The 20371-nt window shown below is 37.6% G+C and overlaps 2 protein-coding genes across 3 annotated transcripts in view; both read left to right on the forward strand.

The window, feature by feature from the left end:
• The window catches only part of LOC124354611 (protein patched), a 74099-nt gene extending 67006 nt beyond the window's left edge, over positions 1 to 7093 (forward strand). For both annotated transcript variants that reach the window (XM_046805211.1, XM_046805210.1), the window contains exons 16-19: positions 1071 to 1431; positions 1969 to 2101; positions 2890 to 2987; positions 6679 to 7093. In XM_046805211.1, the coding sequence (XP_046661167.1) occupies positions 1071 to 1431; positions 1969 to 2101; positions 2890 to 2972 (577 nt within the window). In that variant the 3' untranslated portion in view covers positions 2973 to 2987; positions 6679 to 7093. The remainder of the gene's footprint in view (positions 1 to 1070; positions 1432 to 1968; positions 2102 to 2889; positions 2988 to 6678) is intronic.
• Positions 7094 to 15557: 8464 nt separating this feature from the next.
• Positions 15558 to 16294, forward strand: LOC124355769. Its single transcript, XM_046806924.1, has 3 exons — positions 15558 to 15754; positions 15811 to 16082; positions 16128 to 16294. Exons 1-3 carry the CDS (start codon positions 15558 to 15560, stop codon positions 16292 to 16294), a joined length of 636 nt encoding a protein of 211 aa, XP_046662880.1.
• The last annotated feature ends 4077 nt before the right edge of the window (positions 16295 to 20371 follow it).

The following is a 20371-nucleotide window of genomic DNA, read 5'->3' on the forward strand; positions in this document are numbered from 1 at the left end:
ATTTATTTGTCCTGAATTCCTAAACTTAAAAGAAACTAAATATTTTTCTAATAGTATTTCAATAATACAGTATTATTTTACTTAAACATTAGTTTTTTAAATTAGATCATGCAGATACCCCTGAACAAAGGACAAGAGTGCACACAGTAGGACTTTAGTCTGTAAAGTATCTCATTTAATAGGATTGATCGTTTTATTTACTGTACCCCAAAATACATTGTATGACGACTAAATTTTTCTGTAATTATCATAATAGGCAATACCTTAGTCACATCACTGTGTTGTAAAAGGACATTTTTTAGTTTAACCTTACTTAATTTCCAAACAAGGCCTGACTGGATTTGCTGGTCTGTTTCCAACCACAGGTGGGATTCTAGAATGTGGTAGATGAAAGTTCACTGAGTGTAATGAAGCAGGAGGGCAGTTGGCTGCCGGCACAGACGGTATGCCGGTCGGCCGTGCCACCCGCTATCAAGTTACTGCCTGTGTGGCCACTCTCTCACTCAGTTAGTCAATTATGCGGATCATTTGCCCCCTCACAAAAACAGGAAGCCACTTGTTGCTCGGGTAGCTGTGGTCCAGTGGTCGGTGTCATGTGTCGCCACTGGTGGAGTTGACCACTAACAGATTAAGTGTGCTTTTTGTTTTGTGACAAAATAGGAAATTTCATCCCCTACCCTGTTGAGTGGGAGAGACAACATATAAAATCTACACGAATGGCCGTAATTATTAATAATGATGAGATTGTTGTTAACTCTTGTAATTTAATTGAAAATAAATAAAAATATATTGTTTGAGTATAACTCTAATTAATATTCCTAAGATTTATAGTAATTTTTTAGTAAAATGACTGCAAAAGAATGAGTTTGATGATGAGATTAGTAATAACAATAATAATGATGTTGTAAAACATAATGTACGATAACAATGCGTGAAAATCAACAAAATTTTTCGGTATCAACACAATTAGTTTTGATATATTTCAGCCTTGCCGTGGAGAGCCATCTTCAGTCAACACATGTCTATCTATATTCTTGATTTATGTTGTCTAATCTGTATTCTGCTTTCAGGTATTTCTTCTACATCCTCATAGCTTTAACTGGAGTGGGCCTCGTTAATGGCCTGTTCTTCTTCCCGGTGATGTTGTCTCTGGTCGGACCTGAGGCGGAGGTGATACCGCTAACTCATCCAGACCGGATATCTACACCGTCTCCTGAGCCAGTGCGCCGTGTGCACGCTCCCAAGTGCCGGGTGGCACCGCCGCCACGTAGACACGCGCCGGTCCACCAGTGCCACCGGGAGCCTAGTCTCACTACCATCACAGAGGAGGCTAGTTGGCACTCGCAGACTCACGAGCAGATGGAGTCTACGCAGACGATTGTTGTAGAGCCAGAGTTTGTTGTTGAGACCACCACCTGCACCCACCCACATGTGAGTAGGCCATGTCAAAATATGTTTTTAAATGTTAAAATAATTGTATAAATTTACTAAAAAAAGATATTCGAATTGTAATATATTAGCTATATAAAATACTAACGTAAAAGATTTTGAAATAAATGTACGTAGTAGTTTAATATGTACGTTCAATTAAAATATCTTAAAAAAGTAAATGTAAATAATTACATAAAGAAAACTTTAAAATATGATGGTGATGTGAATAGTGTCTCTCTGAGAAGATAAAGGATATAATGAAAAAAAGTTTTTGTATATATAAATTGTCTTTAGTTCTGAGTTTTTATACAAACTTTTATATATAATATATTAAGTAATTAATTAGGAAAGTAAGTAATTGCTATTGATTCGACAGCAGGACAGTGCTGGTGATACTTCCGTTGTCAGTCCTACATAATTGCCACTTAGATGATCCAGAAGGCAATTAATTGTACTACAGTATCTGTTGTAATATATTTTGAAACATCAAACTTCCTTGCTTATTTCCGTGTTTTAACTTGTTATTGTTTGTTGCAGATGTCTGGAAGTGGTAGTGACAGCAGTAGTTCTGGACACAGGGATTCTCCACAGCCCTCGTCACAGCCTCATGTCACCACTAAGGTCACGGCCACCGCCAAAGTCAAAGTGGAGGTTCATACACCCCTCTCCAGTAAGTCATTAAATTTTAGAACTTATGAAAATAATTTTCTGCCTCCTAAGAGAAGTAATGTTTCCTTCCTATGATAGGAAGGTGACCTAAGATTAAAACTGTAACTGTTCAGTTATTAATCAGAAGTTTCACATTTAATTTTAATATAATTTGTAATTAAATATCTTGACCTCAAAATATTTGAATGTAAAGGAACTCTGTTACATATGTGGCAATTTCCAGTCATCTTGAGTGGTGGAGAGCAAGGCACCATAACCTTCATTAGCAAAAACCTCTCTATAATAATATCAAATTCCAGATTTTCCAAAATTAGTTTTCTCCAATTAAAAACTGCTAAAACGGTTTCATGGTCTCGAATTGGCAAGAAATATTTGCAAAACTGATGCAATATATTTCCTTATTGAATAAGTTAGCCTACTTTTTAAATATAGTATGTCAATTGTACTGTTTTTATTTACAGTAATTGAATTAATTGATCAATCAACGAGTCAAAATCGATTGCAATGACACAACTAGTAGATCAGATCAAAACCACATGGTTATAGTTTCCTGTGTTTAAAACCTGAATCATTATTTAATCCTTTTTTCTCTTTTGTTTTAATTTTAACATTCCTTTTCAATGAGTTAGTATTTAATTTTTATCAAATCCATTCTCAGTATATCGAGTTCAGCATGCAGGCAAGTTTAATAGTTAACAATGCTAGATAGATTTAAAATAATTTAGTTCATATAGTGAAAGAAAGAAGTTATTTAGACAACATGTTTTGACCCTGTGCTGTATGTTGCAGGTGGGATGGACAAGTCTCGACACAGCAGAAGGCACAGTCGTGACTCTAGTTCAGATAGTTCCAGCTCGAGTAGGCACTCGTAGCAATTGCTTTAACAGGTATATAACATTTTTGTGTTTGTCAAATTTAGTTAGGGTTAGTTGTAAGATCCAAGACTGATTAATAAAAAGATATCTCCGGTATTTTTTTTTAAATATTGTAAACAGACTGTACTCACTGTTTATAAAATGACTGAGTACATACCAAAACGTCTCGTAATTCACACCTATTGTGTGTGTGTATATATACAGGGTGTATATTATGTCTGGAAACACCCAAATATATCCTTTAATAATTTAAATATAAATTTGAAACCTCTTTACAATCGTGATAGAGATTGGGCATCTACTTTTTGGAACAATGTTTTGTTATGTCACACCAACGGGGGACGTCCTGCCGAGGGTATCGTGAATATTCTTAATGGAAGCCTATACCCTTGTGATACATAATTTTAAAGGTAATAGCTTACTGAATTGAATGCCACAAACCGCATCTCAAAGGAATTATTCTATCAGAAAATAGAGCATTTTTAGTATTGAAAATTTACTGATGTTCAACAATGTAATTTTAACATGGTTCTTGCCACAAAATGTGTTACACTAATCTTTTAGCATTTTTTTAAATGTTCAATTAAATAAAACAAAAATTTCATTTTAAGCTGGTTCTATTAGCACAAATTTGCCAGTTTTTATACAGTACAATTATGGAAATACTTATGTTATTGATTTCTTATTACAAATAAAAAATAATGTATGCTGTTAGAAAAGTCTTACAAAAAACGTTTTACCTGCATTTTGGTGTCCAAAGCAATTGTTCGAAACTGTGTTCCTTCTACGGTTTGACAATGAGCCAATCTTGTGTAAAATGATTCGACAGGAGTTGCCTAACATTTCTTCAGTTATCAAAGCAATCTCCTCTATAAATCCTGTTTCTTAGGTCTTCCAAATTATGAGGCTTTCTTCTATAAACATTGGATTTTAAATGACCCCATAGAAAATAATCGATTGGTGACAAATCCGGAGATCTTGGAGGCCATTCGATTTCTCCTCCTTCGGCCAATCCATTTATGAGGAAAACCTTAAATCCAAATACTCTCTTACCTGTCTCCCATAATGGGGTGGAGCACCATCCTGCTGAAACCATACATTATCAAAGTATTCTCCTGATGCAATTTGAATAGCTGGGATTATTTCATTTTGGAGCATATTGTAGTAAAGTTCGGCATTTAAATTTCCATTGATGAAAAAGGGTCCAACAATTTTGTTACCTAAAATTCCACACCCATACGTTCAGTTTTTGTGGTTGCTTGTGAATGGGACTCAGTAATCCAATGTGGGTTTTCACTAGCCCAGTAACGGCAATTGTGCCTGTTAACATTGCCATTTAGGAAAAAAAGTGTTGCCTCATCAGAAAATAGTATGTTGGTCAGAAAAATCTCTATTGTCATCACATTTGCGCATCACAAGTTCACAAAACTCAACTCTTCTGTCGTAATCATCCTCACTTAACTGTTGGGACTAAATGAACTTTTAAATGGTTTGTATTTATTAATTTTCAAAATCTTACTCACAGACATAGGGTGCATATCATGTTGCTGTGCAGCTTTTCTGAGCGATGTATGTGGGTCTTCAATAAATGTTTGCAAAACATCTAGTGCATGTTCTTCATCTGTTGCAGATTGTATCCTACTCGACTTTGGCCGATTACGTACACTCCCTGTCATTTCAAAACGCTCAATAGTTTTTGATATTGTTGAAACATTTATGGGATTCCTTTCTGGGAAAAGTGTCATTAAACAAATTACAAACTTCCTGATAAGATCTTTGACGATCGCCATATCCTCGCATCATCAACAGAGTTAATTCGTTCTCTTTCAGACAATTCCATTAAAATGCCAAATAAAAACTGAACTACTGTAATTAGATAACTTGTTGACAGCAATGCTTCAGAGACACTGATTAATCGACAGGAATGATATGACCTTTGTCCATTTGTAATTCCCAAGCTTAGACCTGTCTAGTGAAAGCTCCATTGCTCAACAAACTGAAACCTGTTAGACCAGATGATTAATAACACAATAATGTTTCTCATAGGCTAGTAACCTTTGTCTCTTTAAACCTTCCTGCTGACTGGAAAACACCAAGTACAGATTCATAAGTAATCAGAGAAAGTGACTCATAAGTTTTATTCATTGTAATAAAAAACTGGTAAATTTGTACTAATGAAACCAGCTTAAAAATAAATTGTTTATTTTATTTTAATTGAACATTTAAAAAATGCTAAAAAATTAGTGTAACACATTTTGTGGCAAGAACCATGTTAAAATTTACATTGTTGAACATCAGTAAATTTTCAATACTAAAAATGCTTTTATTTTCTGATAGAATAATTCCTTTGAGATGCGGTTTGTGGCATTCAATTCAGTAAGCTATTACCTTTAAAATTATGTATCACAAGGTATAGGCTTCCATTAAGAATATTCACGATACCCTCGGCAGGACGTCCCCCGTTGGTGTGACATAACAAAACATTGTTCCAAAAAGTAGATGCCCAATCTCTATCACGATTGTAAGAGGTTTCAAATTTATATTTAAATTATTAAAGGATATATTTGGGTGTTTCCAGACATAATATACACCCTGTATATATATATATATATTTATATATATATATATATATATATATATATATATATATATATATATATATCTACTCATGTTTATTATCCGATCATTTAATATTCCTTATATTTATGTTTATAATTTTGTCTCTGTAGGATTAAAACTCCGAAATTTGAGATGGTAGGGAAATTACTTTTATAAAGGTTAACACTCCCTCAGTATAATACATAATCATTCACTGTGATACAAGTCATGTACCGAATTTAGGACAACCGGTGTAGTAGTAATGTGCAGCCAAGCAGCCAGTGTGCTAACAATTAATACATTTAATGCAACAGAATATGATGTTTTTTTTCTTAAATAAATCTAAATATGTTATCACATTAGTAAAATACTTTAATAATTTAAACCAAAACCGTGAAGAAAAAAATGTTTGACACTTTTGTTATTTAATTCCACTATTCCTGTCTAAGAGTTGGCTGTAGTGAAAATGACCTAAGTTTTACCCCATGAGAGCAACTTTAAACTTTATTTTGCCCTTATTTTTAGTTTGAGAACTATGTGAAATGTCTCGTTTTAAAGATATGAATAATACACATCCAATTGAGTATTAGTATACACGGTAAGTATAAAAATGATTTACATCCCTTCTAAATAACCAATAAAAATACAATTTTTTACACAAAGCTTTATGGATACGTATTAACCATACCTATAACATAAGAATTTTCCCTTAATTCTAAAACTATAAATAAGGCCATAAAACTGTTCAAAGATAAACATTGTTCTTGTGGGGCTAAAATAAAGATGGCTACCAGTACAGGCGTCTCTCAAGTAAAATAATCTGTTTAGGAGTATATTTATAAATTTTATATTCATTAATTTTCTCTTTTCACATAAAATTCCTGTACTTATTTTAATATTAATGAATTTATTTTGAGTTTATAAAAAAACTCATATTTATTTACACATTTACGTTTCAATCTTTTATTATAATTCATATTTATACACATTTGTGTATATATCTTTAAGATTCCTTTTCACAAACTATTGTAAATATATGTGTAAGTCTGGCTATCATTATATTGTGATGAGACACAAAGTCTAAACAATTTGTTTCCTGTTACAGTGACGTTCACCTGAATGCCGCTGCTCTCCAAGTACCTGTTACCCCACACGCGTCAGTGTGGCCTTGTATATTTATACGCTTTAAACGATTCTGTACATAATTTGCACATTTTTATTTATCTACCAATGCAATCAGTCTCATCCTGTTCGTTTTGTAAACATAGTATTTTTATTTACTTGTACAGATAGTATTGTGTAATTAATTGTTAAGTATTTAATGAAAATCGTGTATGTAATTAAATGTAATTATTTTATCGCAATATTATATAGGTTGTATAGTTTTAACGAAATAACTATTTTATAAATATTAATATTAAATTAATAAAATACCTCTTATAGTGATAGTGAGTCAATCATCGTTGTCTATACAAAGTAGTCATTTAAATATAATTTAATAAAGAAACTTAAGTAACGAACATATTGTCTACTTGAATTTTATTCCATACACCTCTTTAGAATAGGTAACGAACTCTCTAGTTGGGGTTTATTGCAGAAGCAATGGTCATGTGCTCTGCGCTAATGATTTTGTACAGTGTACAATTGTGTTTTACTCATTTATATGTACATTACAGAGTGTAAAAAAATAAAAAGTGCAATCGAAAAAGAATATGAATAAATAAATTACTGTCAACAAATTACTTTAATACAATAACACCATGCCCTTTTAACAGAATAATCTTTTAATTTCAATCTTCAACACAATACAATTTATTATTTTCCAAGCTTCCTTTAGCAAGTGATTAACAATATAAAACAGTAATATAGGGATCAATAATAAGCAAATATATTAGTAATACCACTTCAAACTGAACAATGTCTTTATGGTGTGTGTGCGTGGTTTCAGACAATTAACCCTGGAAGTGTCTATCAGAAGTTGTAATGTGTGCATTGATTTTTGTAGGTTTTACAGAATCTCTTTGTAAATTTCGTATAAAATCTTTATGTAGTATATGTGTATAAAATGCTATGTACTATCATTTTTCTTGTTAAGAATCAGAGAATAAAGCTACATAGTTTTGAAGTAAAAATGAAAATATATTTATTTTTACAGCATAAATATTGTAAAAATACTATGCTATATATCTTGTATTGTATTTTGTATTTGACATTAAAAAATATATTACAACCAGTTATCTGCGTTAGAATAAAATATAAGATGTTTCAACAGCCTGAAATATCCAAATTGTAGGATATTTAGTTGTGAACATAGAAATATATAGTGTTATGGGATTCAAAAATAAAAATAATTTTTATGTTTAAAGTGAAACGAGCAAAGTAGCAAATTTTTACTTATTTTCAGTTGCTAAACAGCACAATGAAACAATTATAATAAAATTTACTCTCATGCAAATTATTGTTTTTTTCTACCTTTTTATGAAGTTAGCTGATGTAGAACAGTGTATAACTAAGTTTTCAAAATTAACAAAAAAGAAAACAACATACAGCACTTCTACTTTTGACTCAACAAAGTTAGTCAAAGCAGATTTCATCAAATCCAATTAATGTCATGAATATCACTTGTTATACAAGGATAACCCATTCTAAAGTATTACATAATTAACAGTGTATGATAAAAACTTAGGAACAAAGAACAAAATGATTTGATTACAAACAGCAATCTCCGCTGCAAGAGGTTAACAACAAATTACATCTGGAAAACCACACAGATTTTCAAATAAAAACAGGATGAAAGAAAATCAAAGACCACTAAACAATAAAATCAACTCATAGGCTTTCAATGGATGTAAATTTAAAGCATGATGGATAATAATGCTTTTAGCAGAAAAATATCAATCGACCATTTCGGGGTCAATTGCACTTTGGAAGTTAGGTGATCGACACCAAACAGACTGGTCGTCATTTCCAGGGTTAAAACTTCCATATTAAAATAAAATTCTTCAGTTTCAAATATCACTGAAATTTTCAATGTATCAATAACAGCCAGCACATATATGACGGCATGTCAAACAAGAATCCACAAGGGAACTGTTCTTTTCTCTTGAACATCCAATGTTAAGAAATGAAGTTTTTCTCAAATTGATACAATTTAGTATATACATTTATGAAGAGAAATGTGTGGAATCACTTGAAGAGTATTTTGAAAGAGTAAAAAACTGATTTGATATAGATTTTGTAAAACAAAATTGAATATTCAACAAAGCTCTGAATAAACATGCAATAATTTTTAAAACTATTACTTTAAATTTTTTATTTATCTAAACAATTTTTGTTTAATGGGTCGAATTAAAGTTAATTTACTCAATTTTGTTAATTTACTTCTACCATTATACTGTAGTACTTTTAAGATGTAAAGAGACAAAAAGAATACTTAGGAACATGATTATAAGAACAGAAATTAATGGAATGTTAATAAAATAAGTTTTTAAATCTTACAATAAATTGTTTTCCTGTTTTGTTTAAAAATTTAATTACAATATCCTGTTAAAACATAGAATGATAATTTTTAAATTTTAAAGTTTGCCTGTTTCAAATTACTGCAGAATACATAATTAAAATGTAAAACTATTATTAATTACAATATTGTTAATAACTTTAGTTGCATTAAAAAGCCTGTTCCAAGTTGTAAACTATAAACCTGTAAATGCAAATAAAAAAAATACTTGGTAATATGCTTATGTATTATTTAACGGTATCGGTGAAAAAAATCAAAATGACATAAAATTGCTTATGTTATTGGATGAGCTGGCAAGTCAAGAAGACTCTGTCAAAACAAAGCCCACTAACGATAAAAGTCAAATGAACGTAAAATCGTATTCTGAGTAATTTTCAAGCAGAATAAAAACAAGAAAGACAACCACGTTATTGTGTAGATGTGGACTCATGTCATCTTTCGGAACAGACAAGGAGACAAAGATGTCAATTATGACACAAGTAGAGGTACACAAGTTGTAGCCTCACTGCCGCATTGAGGTCAATGTGCACAATGCAACGTTTTCGACTCAACCACATTGCTCTTTTAGGCCCTATATTTTACATTAGTAAGTTCACAGGGCTGTTACCTATAAGTTACAATTTAGGTCCTCTATCTCTGAAAAAGCTGTACGTTGGTGAAATTCCAAGTAAGTTAACAGTTCTCAGAAAATATATCTTAAATTAAGGATTTGTTGGAAGTTGGGTTGTAAACATGTTCTGTTACAAGTAAAAGCTTTGTATCAATCTATGACAAGATATTGCATACAATGTTAAAATCTGTTGCTACTTGAAATGTTGTGGTTGCACGCTATGTAACAGAAAATGAAATAAACATGATTATAAATATATTTTAAACAGTATGTTTTATTACCATTAACATTTATAGGTTTAAAATGAAATACAACTTAAAAAAATAACTAGTATGGTAGTACTATCTATGAATCACCAAACAGAATTAGTTTTACCGAACAAAACTTCTGCCACACAATCCCTATATGATTGCAAGGTCTATTGTCTTTTAAACTCAAAGGTAAAATTAATGATACATCAATAATATTTATCGAACTCAAGAAGTTTACTGCTATTAAAACATACTTTAAATAATAATTAGAAGACCAGAAAACGACAAATACCCGCTAAGTTGGGAGTAACATACTAGGTGAAGAATTTTTTGACTACCATGATGGACAGAATTGGCTTCAATTTGGAAAATGTACGAGAGATGTGTTGAAAATGCGATGGGATTTAGTCTATGAATTTAACTTTTAAATTTTAAAATATAAATGAAAAACTTTGAGATAACAGTTGTGAGGAGCCCAAAACTAAATTAAAACAAATATATTATTGTGTGTGTGTGTGTGTGTGTGTGTGTGCGGGCATATATTTATTGGACTTACAAAATATTACATTTTTCTTCTTTTTTTTGATTGCAAGTAATATTTTGAAGCTTATTTAAATCATCAAAGTTAAAATGACAATAGTTTTTAATAATTACATTTTTTGTATTAATTGTAGTTATAAGAAGTGTGTGGAAGTGCCAACCAGACATACAGCTGAAATGACCATTGTATTTAGTGCTTAATATTTGTTCCTTACTTTGGACTAAATAAATACTAATTTACTTTTAGACAGCTAAAGCTAGTTCCTATTAAGGTTAGTGAGGGTAATATTTTGTTTTTGTTTATTGTATAAATAAAGCACTTTTTTCTTCTTTTAATAATAATTACAAGACAAGGATTATTTTGTAGTACATTTTGATATGGATAAAACATGTGTAATAATGCATATTCACGAATGACAAGTTTATGACATAATAAAACATTATTTGTCTAATTAATTCATATATAATTTTACTCTTTGTTAGTTTAGTAAAATAACAATTTATTGTATTTTTAAACCATTATAATGATTTCCTTTTATTAGATACAACTTCTTTGATTTTATAAGGGCCTTAAGTGATGCATCACAACCGATATCGTATCATTTGATAACAATTATAACAAACACAAAACGTTTTCGGACAGTTCAATTTTAATGAGAACTCAAACTTCAAATAATTTTGTACAAATTGGGTAATAAATAACACATAATTAATTTTTTTTTAAATAACCTTAACATATGACACTAAAAGTTTTTATATATATATATATATATATATGAAGATTTTGTGTACTAGACTTACCAAACATTAGATGAGATCAAATAAATCCCCTCTGACATCAATTTACTTTTGAAGTTGGATTTTCCACTCATTGAAAGCTCCAGCTACTAAATTTTTGGAAAAGAGTTAAAATATTTATGAATTTTGCTATTAATCTCGGCTTCTGAAGAAAAGCGATGACCTTGCATACGTTTCTTCAGATTGAAGAATATCCAGAAGTCGCACATAGCAAGATCGGGAGAATAATGGGGATGCTGCTTAGTTTTAATGTATTTTCTGCCAAAAAGTTCAAGCAGCAGTGTGAGAAGAGGCACTTCGTGGTACATTTTAAACCCTTAATGTTTTAAGTCCTGAAGAAGTTATGGGAACCTTAGTTCAGTGTACCAACTTGCTGTGACAGCCAGAAAAGTCCCTACAGCCTTCACCAGTCCTGTTCTCCTGAAGAAAACAGCATACATTACTTTCTTCACTGATCGTTTCTTGAACATTATGGTATGTATGTCTCATCAACAGTGACAATTTCGGAAATATTCTGATGACCACTATTATTAGCAAGCAGTTGGGAGGGTCTGCTTGCTAATTCTCATTCTCTCCTTTTTGCTTATCTGTAAAATCGTGAGGGTACCCATTGTCATGCAATATTATTCATGCGGCTAAGGATATAATTCCTAGAAAAGCTTCAATCATTAAATAAGTGAAGTGTTTGTCCTCTTGAATCGTAGCAAGCACCTTATCAAAATTTTCTTGAGTGACAGCAGAATGCAACCTTCCAAATTTATTGTTGTCTTGAGGAAAATTATCGCTCCTTCAAAATTGTTAATACCACCTAAAAAAATAGCAAGGTATGATGAATCAAGTACACTGATTAACCAAAGTAGCTGTCAGGTACTGATAAGCACTTAACACTCAGATAAGAGTGATAAGATTATTTCAGTATACAATAAGTCAGTACCTCAAAACTTTCAGAGTGACCCTCATATATGATTCAAATGTATATACAAATTTACAGTTCTGTACTAATTTTTAAATGAGTACAATGAAAAGTCTCAAAATATAAGTTGTAATTTATGAACTTTGAGAAGGTGCTATTAAAGGAGGGTAAGATTTTGGATTCAAACAAGATTTGGATGGAAGTCGAACAATATGTAGATGTCTTAGAGAAAGTGATCTGAGCAGCAGAAGATTCGTCACAGGTCCTCTCTTCACTACAAGTCATGGGTTGGCCAAACTCAGATTTGCTCAAAACTAAGCCTACTGGAACATGAATGACTGGAAGAAGATTCTGTTCTGAGATGAGATCAGAGTTAGTCTAGTTAGTCTAAGGTACGGTGGAAGATTTTCCCTATTGATTGAACATATGATTGAAATCATTCCAACTAACATGACTATACTACAGGTGGATGGTTGAGTGAAGTTTGTGCTCCTCAAGTTGGACAGAAATTCAGTGACTTTTAGTGAGTTGTCTCAAATTATAGTTTAACCAATTTCGATAATAAGTTCTGTGCTTCAAATTTATGTTGTCAGTTTACATTTTTGCAAAGAAGTAATATAATAACTTTAAGTTTTCTATTTAGTAAAATCAGGAAATTCCAAGAAGGCTCCACTTTTGATAAGAAAGGTAATCAGATAAGAGGCCAGGTTGCCTGACCCTTGTACTCTCTTATCAACTGAGACAAAATTTTCAGTGATTGTATTACTGACTTGACTGACCAGATTGTAATTGCCAAGTATATTTGTGATATATCACCATAATATGATATCTCAGGAATGATAGCTGAGTGGCTTAATTGTCAGACTCATAGTCAGACTCATAAGTTGAAGATACCTGGTTCAAATACACCTGGGGACATTTACTTTTTGCCACTTACCTTTTGCAGCTTGTTAATTTAATAAAGCTGAAACTTAAACTAATTATTTTAGTATTACCATAAGTAAATAACATTTGGAATATACAATATTATAAGTAAACAACAACTTTAATATATTCTTACCAGACAAGAGGAATCAGCCAAACCTCAATCCAAGAACTGCTTCCAGTTTTTTCCACTCCAGGACTAAATTTGAATATTCACTGGACAAGAGGAACCAGCCAAACCTCCATTCAAAAACTGCTCTCTGTTTTACACTTTGGGACGAAATTTTAATATATTCACTAGACAAGAGGAACCAGCCAAACCATCCTTCAAAAACTTTACCGTCTTCTTCCTCAATTGGTACTAGGTGAATAACTCATAGAATTATTCATTAATACTGAATAATATATGAATAATTTTAACATTGACAATATCGTGGTCATTGCATTCATGGTAACTGAAATATTCTGACAGGGAAAATGTTCCCAAAATTTCCATGTGGTTCTTGCTCAATAGGTGTCAAATATTCAGGAATTAAATGCACTTGCCCTTGTAATATGTGGTACCATGAAGGCTGTCAGAACATCCCAGAAAAAATGTTTTAAAAAATTAACAAGCAATGAAATTGATTTTTGGAGATGCAGCAGCTGCAGAGAAACTGTTGATGCCACATCAACGACCCCCGTCTGCTCCAACATCCCAAATTTGTTGTTCTCTTCCATAAATGATTTAGAGAGCAGTCTTAGTGAAAATAACATTTTAGAAAACCTTGAAGACAATGGGGAAAAGTTACAAGCAGCTGCAAAAATAGGAGCAGCTCTGTTAGAGGAAAACAATTTTTTGAAAGAAAAAAATTTGAGGCTAGAGATCAAAATAGAATTATTAGAAGAAAAAATTCTTAAATTTGAAGCTGAAGAAAATAAGTATATTGGTAAAATAGAAGATTTGCTTCAGAATATTTCTGAAACACAAGTTCAACTTGAAAAGGAAAAAAAACTTCGGATGGACACACAAAGTATCTTTGAAGAACATGATAGCCAACAAGGTCAACTAGTTGATGACTATGTCAAAACAATAGATCATTTGAAAAATACAATTAGTACTCTAGAAAAGAAAATTACCTCCCAAAAAACTCAACAATCAGAGTTAACAATATACTCTAACAAGGGAACTCAAGCTGAACCCCTACACCTCACCACTCAGCCTACAACTGTTTCCTCAAGCTTTCTCATCGATCTTGCTCAGCTAAAAGATAGGCAAAACAGTTTGGAAAATGCACTTAAGGCCTAAACGGCACAAATTCAAGATGTACCACTTATCACAGAAAAACATATAATTGCAGCTCAAAGTCACAATATAGTGAAGAGCAATGCGCTAATTAAACCTAACTATACTCCTGCTAAAAAAGGAAAAAAGAACTTTATTAGCGTTTCATTGCAAATTGCTGTGAATAAACAACGTTTAGCTGCTCAAGACTTGGATCAGATTAAGATAGGGGGAGTCTGTCAAACCCCGCCACAAAAACAGAACACCACCTGTGTGACTCAAGGCTCCAGCCAAACGACAACTGACCAACAGATGACAGGGGGAGTCTGTCAAACCCCGCCACTAAACAGATGACAGGGGGAGTCTGTCAAACCCCGCACAAAAACAGAACACAACCTGTGTGACTCAAGGCTCCAGGCCAAACGACAAATGACCAACAGATGACAGGGGGAGTCTGTCAAACCCAGCCCACAAAAACAGAACACCACCTGTGTGACTCAAGGCTCCAGCCAAACGACAACTGACCAACAGATGACAGGGGGAGTCTGTCAAACCCCGCCACAAAAACAGAACACCACCTGCGTGTGACTCAAAGGCTCCAGCCAAACGACAACTGACCAAAACAGATGACAGGGGAGTGTGTCAAACAACCCGCCACTAAACAGATGACAGGGGAGTCTGTCAAACCCAGCCACAAAAACAGAACACCACCCTGTGTGACTCAAGGCTCCAGCCAAACGACAACTGACCAACAGATGACAGGGGGGAGTCTGTCAAACCCCCGCCACAAAAACAGAACACCACATGTGTGACTCAAGGCTCCAGCCAAACGACAACTGACCAACAGATACACGGGGGAGTCTGTCAAACCCCGCCACAAAAAAACAGAACACCATCTGTGTGACTCAAGGCTCCAGCCAAACGACAACTGACCAACAGATGACAGGGGGAGTCCCTGTCAAACCCCGCCACTAAACAGATGACAGGGGGAGTCTGTCAAACCCAGCATATCCACAAAAACAGACACCACCTGTGTGACTCAAGGCTCCAGCCCAAAACGACAACTGACCAACAGATGACAGGGGGAGTCTGTCAAACCCCGCCAAAAAAACAGAAACACCACCTGTGTGACTCAAGGCTCCAGCCACAACGACCAACTGACAACAGATGACAGGGGGAGTCTGTCAAACCCCGCCACTAAAAACAGATGACCGGGGGAGTCTGTCAAACCCCGCCACCAAAAAATCTCTGGAGAACACCACCTGTGTGACTCAAGGCTCCAGCCAAACGACAACGGGATATGACCAACAGATGACAGGGGGAGATCTGTCAAACCCCAGGCCACAAAAACAGCAACACCACCTGTGTGACTCAAGGCTCCAGCCAAACGACAAATCATCGACCAAGGCGCATATGACAGGGGGGGAGTCTGTCAAACCCCGCCACAAAAACAGAACACCACCTGTGTGACTCAAGGCTCCAGCAAAACGACAACTGACCAACAGATGACAGGGGGAGTCTGTCAAACCCCGCCACAAAAACAGAACACCACATGTGTGACTCAAGGCTCCAGCCAAACGACAACTGACCAACAGATGACAGGGGGAGTCTGTCAAACCCCGCCACAAAAACAGAACACCATCTGTGTGACTCAAGGCTCCAGCCAAACGACAACTGACCAACAGATGACAGGTGGGAGTCTGTCAAACAACCCCGCCACTCAAAACAGATTGACAGGGGGAGTCTGTCAAACCCAGCCACAAAAACAGAACACCACCTGTGTGACTCAAGGCTCCAGCCAAACGACAACTGACCAACAGATGACAGGGGGGAGTCTGTCAAACCCCGCCACAAAAACAGAACACCACCTGTTTGACTCAAGGCTCCAGCCAAACGACAACTGACCAACAGATGACAGGGGGAGTCTGTCGCAAACCCGCCACTAAACAGATGACCGGGGGTTGGAGTCTGTCAAACCCCGCCCACAATAACAGAACACCACCTGTGTAGACTCAAGGCTCTAGAAGCTGACCAGCCTCAAACGACAACTGACCAACAGAGATGACAGGGGAGTCTGTCAAACCCAGCCACAAAAACAGAACACCACCTGTGTGACTCAAGGCTCCAGCCAAACGACAAACTGTAAACAAACCAACAGATGACAGGGGGAGTCTGTATCAAACCCCGCCACAAAACAGAACACCACCTGTGTGACTCAAGGCTCCAACGCCAAACGTGGCACACAACTGACCAACAGATGACAGGGGGCAGTCTGTTCAAACCCCGCCACTAAACAGATGACCGGGGAGTCTGTCACCCCGCCACAAAAACAGAACACACACCTGTGTGGGTATTAGGCTCCCAGGCCAAACGACAACTGACCAACAGATGACAGGGGGAGTCTGTCAAACCCAGCCACAAAAACAGATACACCACCTGTGTGACTCAAGGCTCCAGCCAAACGACAACTGACCAACAGATGACAGGGGGAGTCTGTCAAACCCCGCCACAAAAAACAGAACACCACCTGTGTGACTCAAGGCTCCAGCCAAACGACAACTGACCAACATGGATTCTTCTATCGAGGGGGAGTCTGTCAAACCCAGCCACAAAAACCGAACACCACCTTGTGTGGACTCAAGGCAGGGTTTCCAGCCAAACGACGAACAAGGGGAGTCAGTGACACAATCACGTTACAATTAACAGAGGGGGACGGGAGTTCTGTCAAACCCCGCCACTAAAAAACCAGACCAACACATGTGTGACTCAAGGCTCCAGCCAAACGACAACACCAACAGTCATGACAACAGGGAGTCTGCCAACAATTCTGCCGCCACAAAAACAATACACACCACCAGTGGACTTGTGTCGTACTCGGGGGAAGCTCCAGCCAAAGGTACGACAACTGACCAACAGATGACAGGGGGGGTCTGTTCTGCTTCGCGCGCAGCCAACAAAGAAAACAGATGACAGGGGGAGTCTGTCAAACCCAGAAAACCCCCTGCCACAAAAACAGAAACACCACATGTGTGACTCAAGGCTCCAGCCAAACGACAACTGACCAACAGATGACAGGGGGAGTCTTGTCAAACCCCGCCACAAAAACAGAACACCATCTGTGTGACTCAAGGACTCCAGCCAAACGACAACTGACCAACAGATGACAGGGGGAGTCTGTCTAAAAACCCCGCCACTAAAACAGATGACAGGGGGAGTCTGTCAAACCCAGCCACAAAAACAGAACACCACCTGTGTGACTCGAGGCTCCAGCCAAACGACAACTGACCAACAGATGACAGGGGGAGTCTGTCAAACCCCGCCACAAAAAACAGAACACCACCTGTGTGACTCAAGGCTCCAGCCAAACGACAACTGACCAACAGATGACAGGGGGAGTCTGTCTAACCCCGCCACAAAAACAGATGAACAGGGGAATCTGTGTGACTCAACCCAGCCACAAAAACAGAACAACTGACCAACAGAGTGACTCAAGGCTCCAGCCAAACCCCGACAACTGACCAACAGATAACCAGGGGGAGTCTGTCAAACCCCGCCACAAAAACAGAACACCACCTGTGTGACTCAAGGCTCCAGCCAAACGACAACTGACCAACAGATGACAGGGGGAGTCTGTCCAAACCCCGCCACAAAACAGAACACCATCTGTGTGTGACTCAAGGCTCCAGCCAAACGACAACTGACCAACAGATGACAGGGGGAGTCCTGTCAAACCCCCGCACCGCACCACCTGTGTGACTCAAGGCTCCACAGACAATGACAGATGACAGATGACAGGGAGTCTGTCAAAACCCAGCCACAAAAACCGAAACACCACCTGTGTGACTCAAGGCTCCAGCCAAACGACAACTGACCAACAGATGACAGGGGGAGTCTGATCAAAAGCAAACCCAGCCACAAAAAAACAGAACACCACTGTGTGACTCAAGGCTCCAGCCAAACGACAACTGACCAACAGATGACAGGGGGAGTCTGTCAAAACCCCGCCCACAAAAAAACATAACACCATCTGTGTGACCTCAAGGCTCCAGCCAAACGACAAACTGACCACAGATGACAGGGGGAGTCTGTCAACACCGTCAGATGACACCCAGTCTGTTCAAACCCAGCCACAAAACAGAACACCACCTGTGTGACTCGAGGCTCACAGCCATAACGACAACTGACCAACAGATGACAGGGGGAGTCTGTCAAACCCCGCCACAAAAACAGAACACCACATGTGTGACTCAAGGCTCCAGCCAAACGACAACTGACCAACAGATGACAGGGGGAGTCTGTCAAACCCCGCACAACAAAAACAGAACACCACCTGTGTGACTCAAGGCTCCAGCCAAACGACAACTGAACCAACAGATGACATGGGGGAGTCTGTCAAAACCCCGCCACAAAAACAGAAACACCCAATCTGCTGTGTGACTCAAGGCTCCAGCCAATAACAACTGACACCAAACCTGTGTAGACAGGGGGAGGCTCCAGCCAAACCCCGCCACTGACCAAACAGATGACCAGGGGGAGTCTGTCAAACCCCGCCACAAAAACAGACACCACCTGTGTGACTCAAGGCTCCAGCCAAACGACAACTGACCAACAGATGACAGGGGGAGTCTGTCAAACCCAGCCACAAAAACAGAACACCACCTGTGTGACTCAAGGCTTCCAGCCAAAAACGATCAACTGACCAACAGATTACAGGGGGAGTCTGTCAAACCCCGCCACAAAAACAGAACACCATCTGTGTTGACTCAAGGCTCCAGCCAAACGCAACTGACTCAACAGATGACAGGGGGAGTCTGTCAAACCCCCGCCACTAAACAGATGACCGGTGGAGTTCTGTCAAAAAAACCCCCGTCCACAAAAACAGAACGCCACCTGTGTGACTCCAAAGGCTCCAGCCAAACGACAACTGACCAACAGAATGACAGGGGGAGTCTGTCAAACCCAGCCACAAAAACAGAACCACCACCATGTGACTCAAGGCTCCAGCCAAACGACAACTGACCAACAGATGACAGGGGGAGTCTGTCAAACCCCGCCACAAAAACATAAACACCACCTGTGTGACTCAAGGCTCCAGCCAAACGACAACTGACCAACAGTAGGTCCTGTCAAACCCCGCCACTAAACAGATGACAGGGGAGTCTGTCAAACCCAGCCACAGGGGGAAAACCCAGCCACCGAACACCACCTGTGTGACTCGAGGCTCCAGCCAAACGACAACTGACCAACAGATGACAGGGGGAGTCTGTCAAACCCCGCCACAAAAAACAGAAACACCACCTGTGTGACTCAAGGCTCCAGCCAAACGACAACTGACCCAACAGATGACAGTGGGGAGTCTGTCAAACCCCGCCACAAAAACATAACACCATCTGTGTGACTCAAGGCTCCAGCCAAACGACAACTGACCAACAGATGACAGGGGGGAGTCTGTCAAACCCCGCCACTAAACAGATGACAGGGTGAGTCTGTCCAAACCCAGCCACAAAAACAGAACACACCACCTGTGTGAACCGAGGCTCAACGACAACTGACCAACTCCAGCCAAAACAACAGAACAACTGTGTGACTCAAGGCTCCAGCCAAACGACAACTGACCAACAGATGACAAGGGGGAGTCTGTCAAACCCCGCCACTAAACAGATGACCGTGGGAGTCTGTCAAACCCCGCCACAAAAAACAGAACACCACCGTGTGTGACTCAAGTGCTCCCGCCAAACCGACAACGAACAGACTGACAACAGATGACAGGGGGTAGTCTAGACCCAGCCACAAAAACAGAACACCACCTGTGTGAACTCAAGGACTCCAGCCAAACGACAACTGACCAACAGAATGACAGGGGTAGTCTGTCAAACCCCGTCCACAAAAACAGAACACCACCTGTGTGACTCAAGGCTCCAGTCCAAACGACAACCTGTCCAACAGATGACAGGGGGAGTCTGTCAAACCCCGCCACAAAA

The sequence above is a fragment of the Homalodisca vitripennis genome, chromosome 2, assembly GCF_021130785.1.
Source record: "Homalodisca vitripennis isolate AUS2020 chromosome 2, UT_GWSS_2.1, whole genome shotgun sequence".
NCBI lineage: Eukaryota > Metazoa > Arthropoda > Insecta > Hemiptera > Cicadellidae > Homalodisca > Homalodisca vitripennis.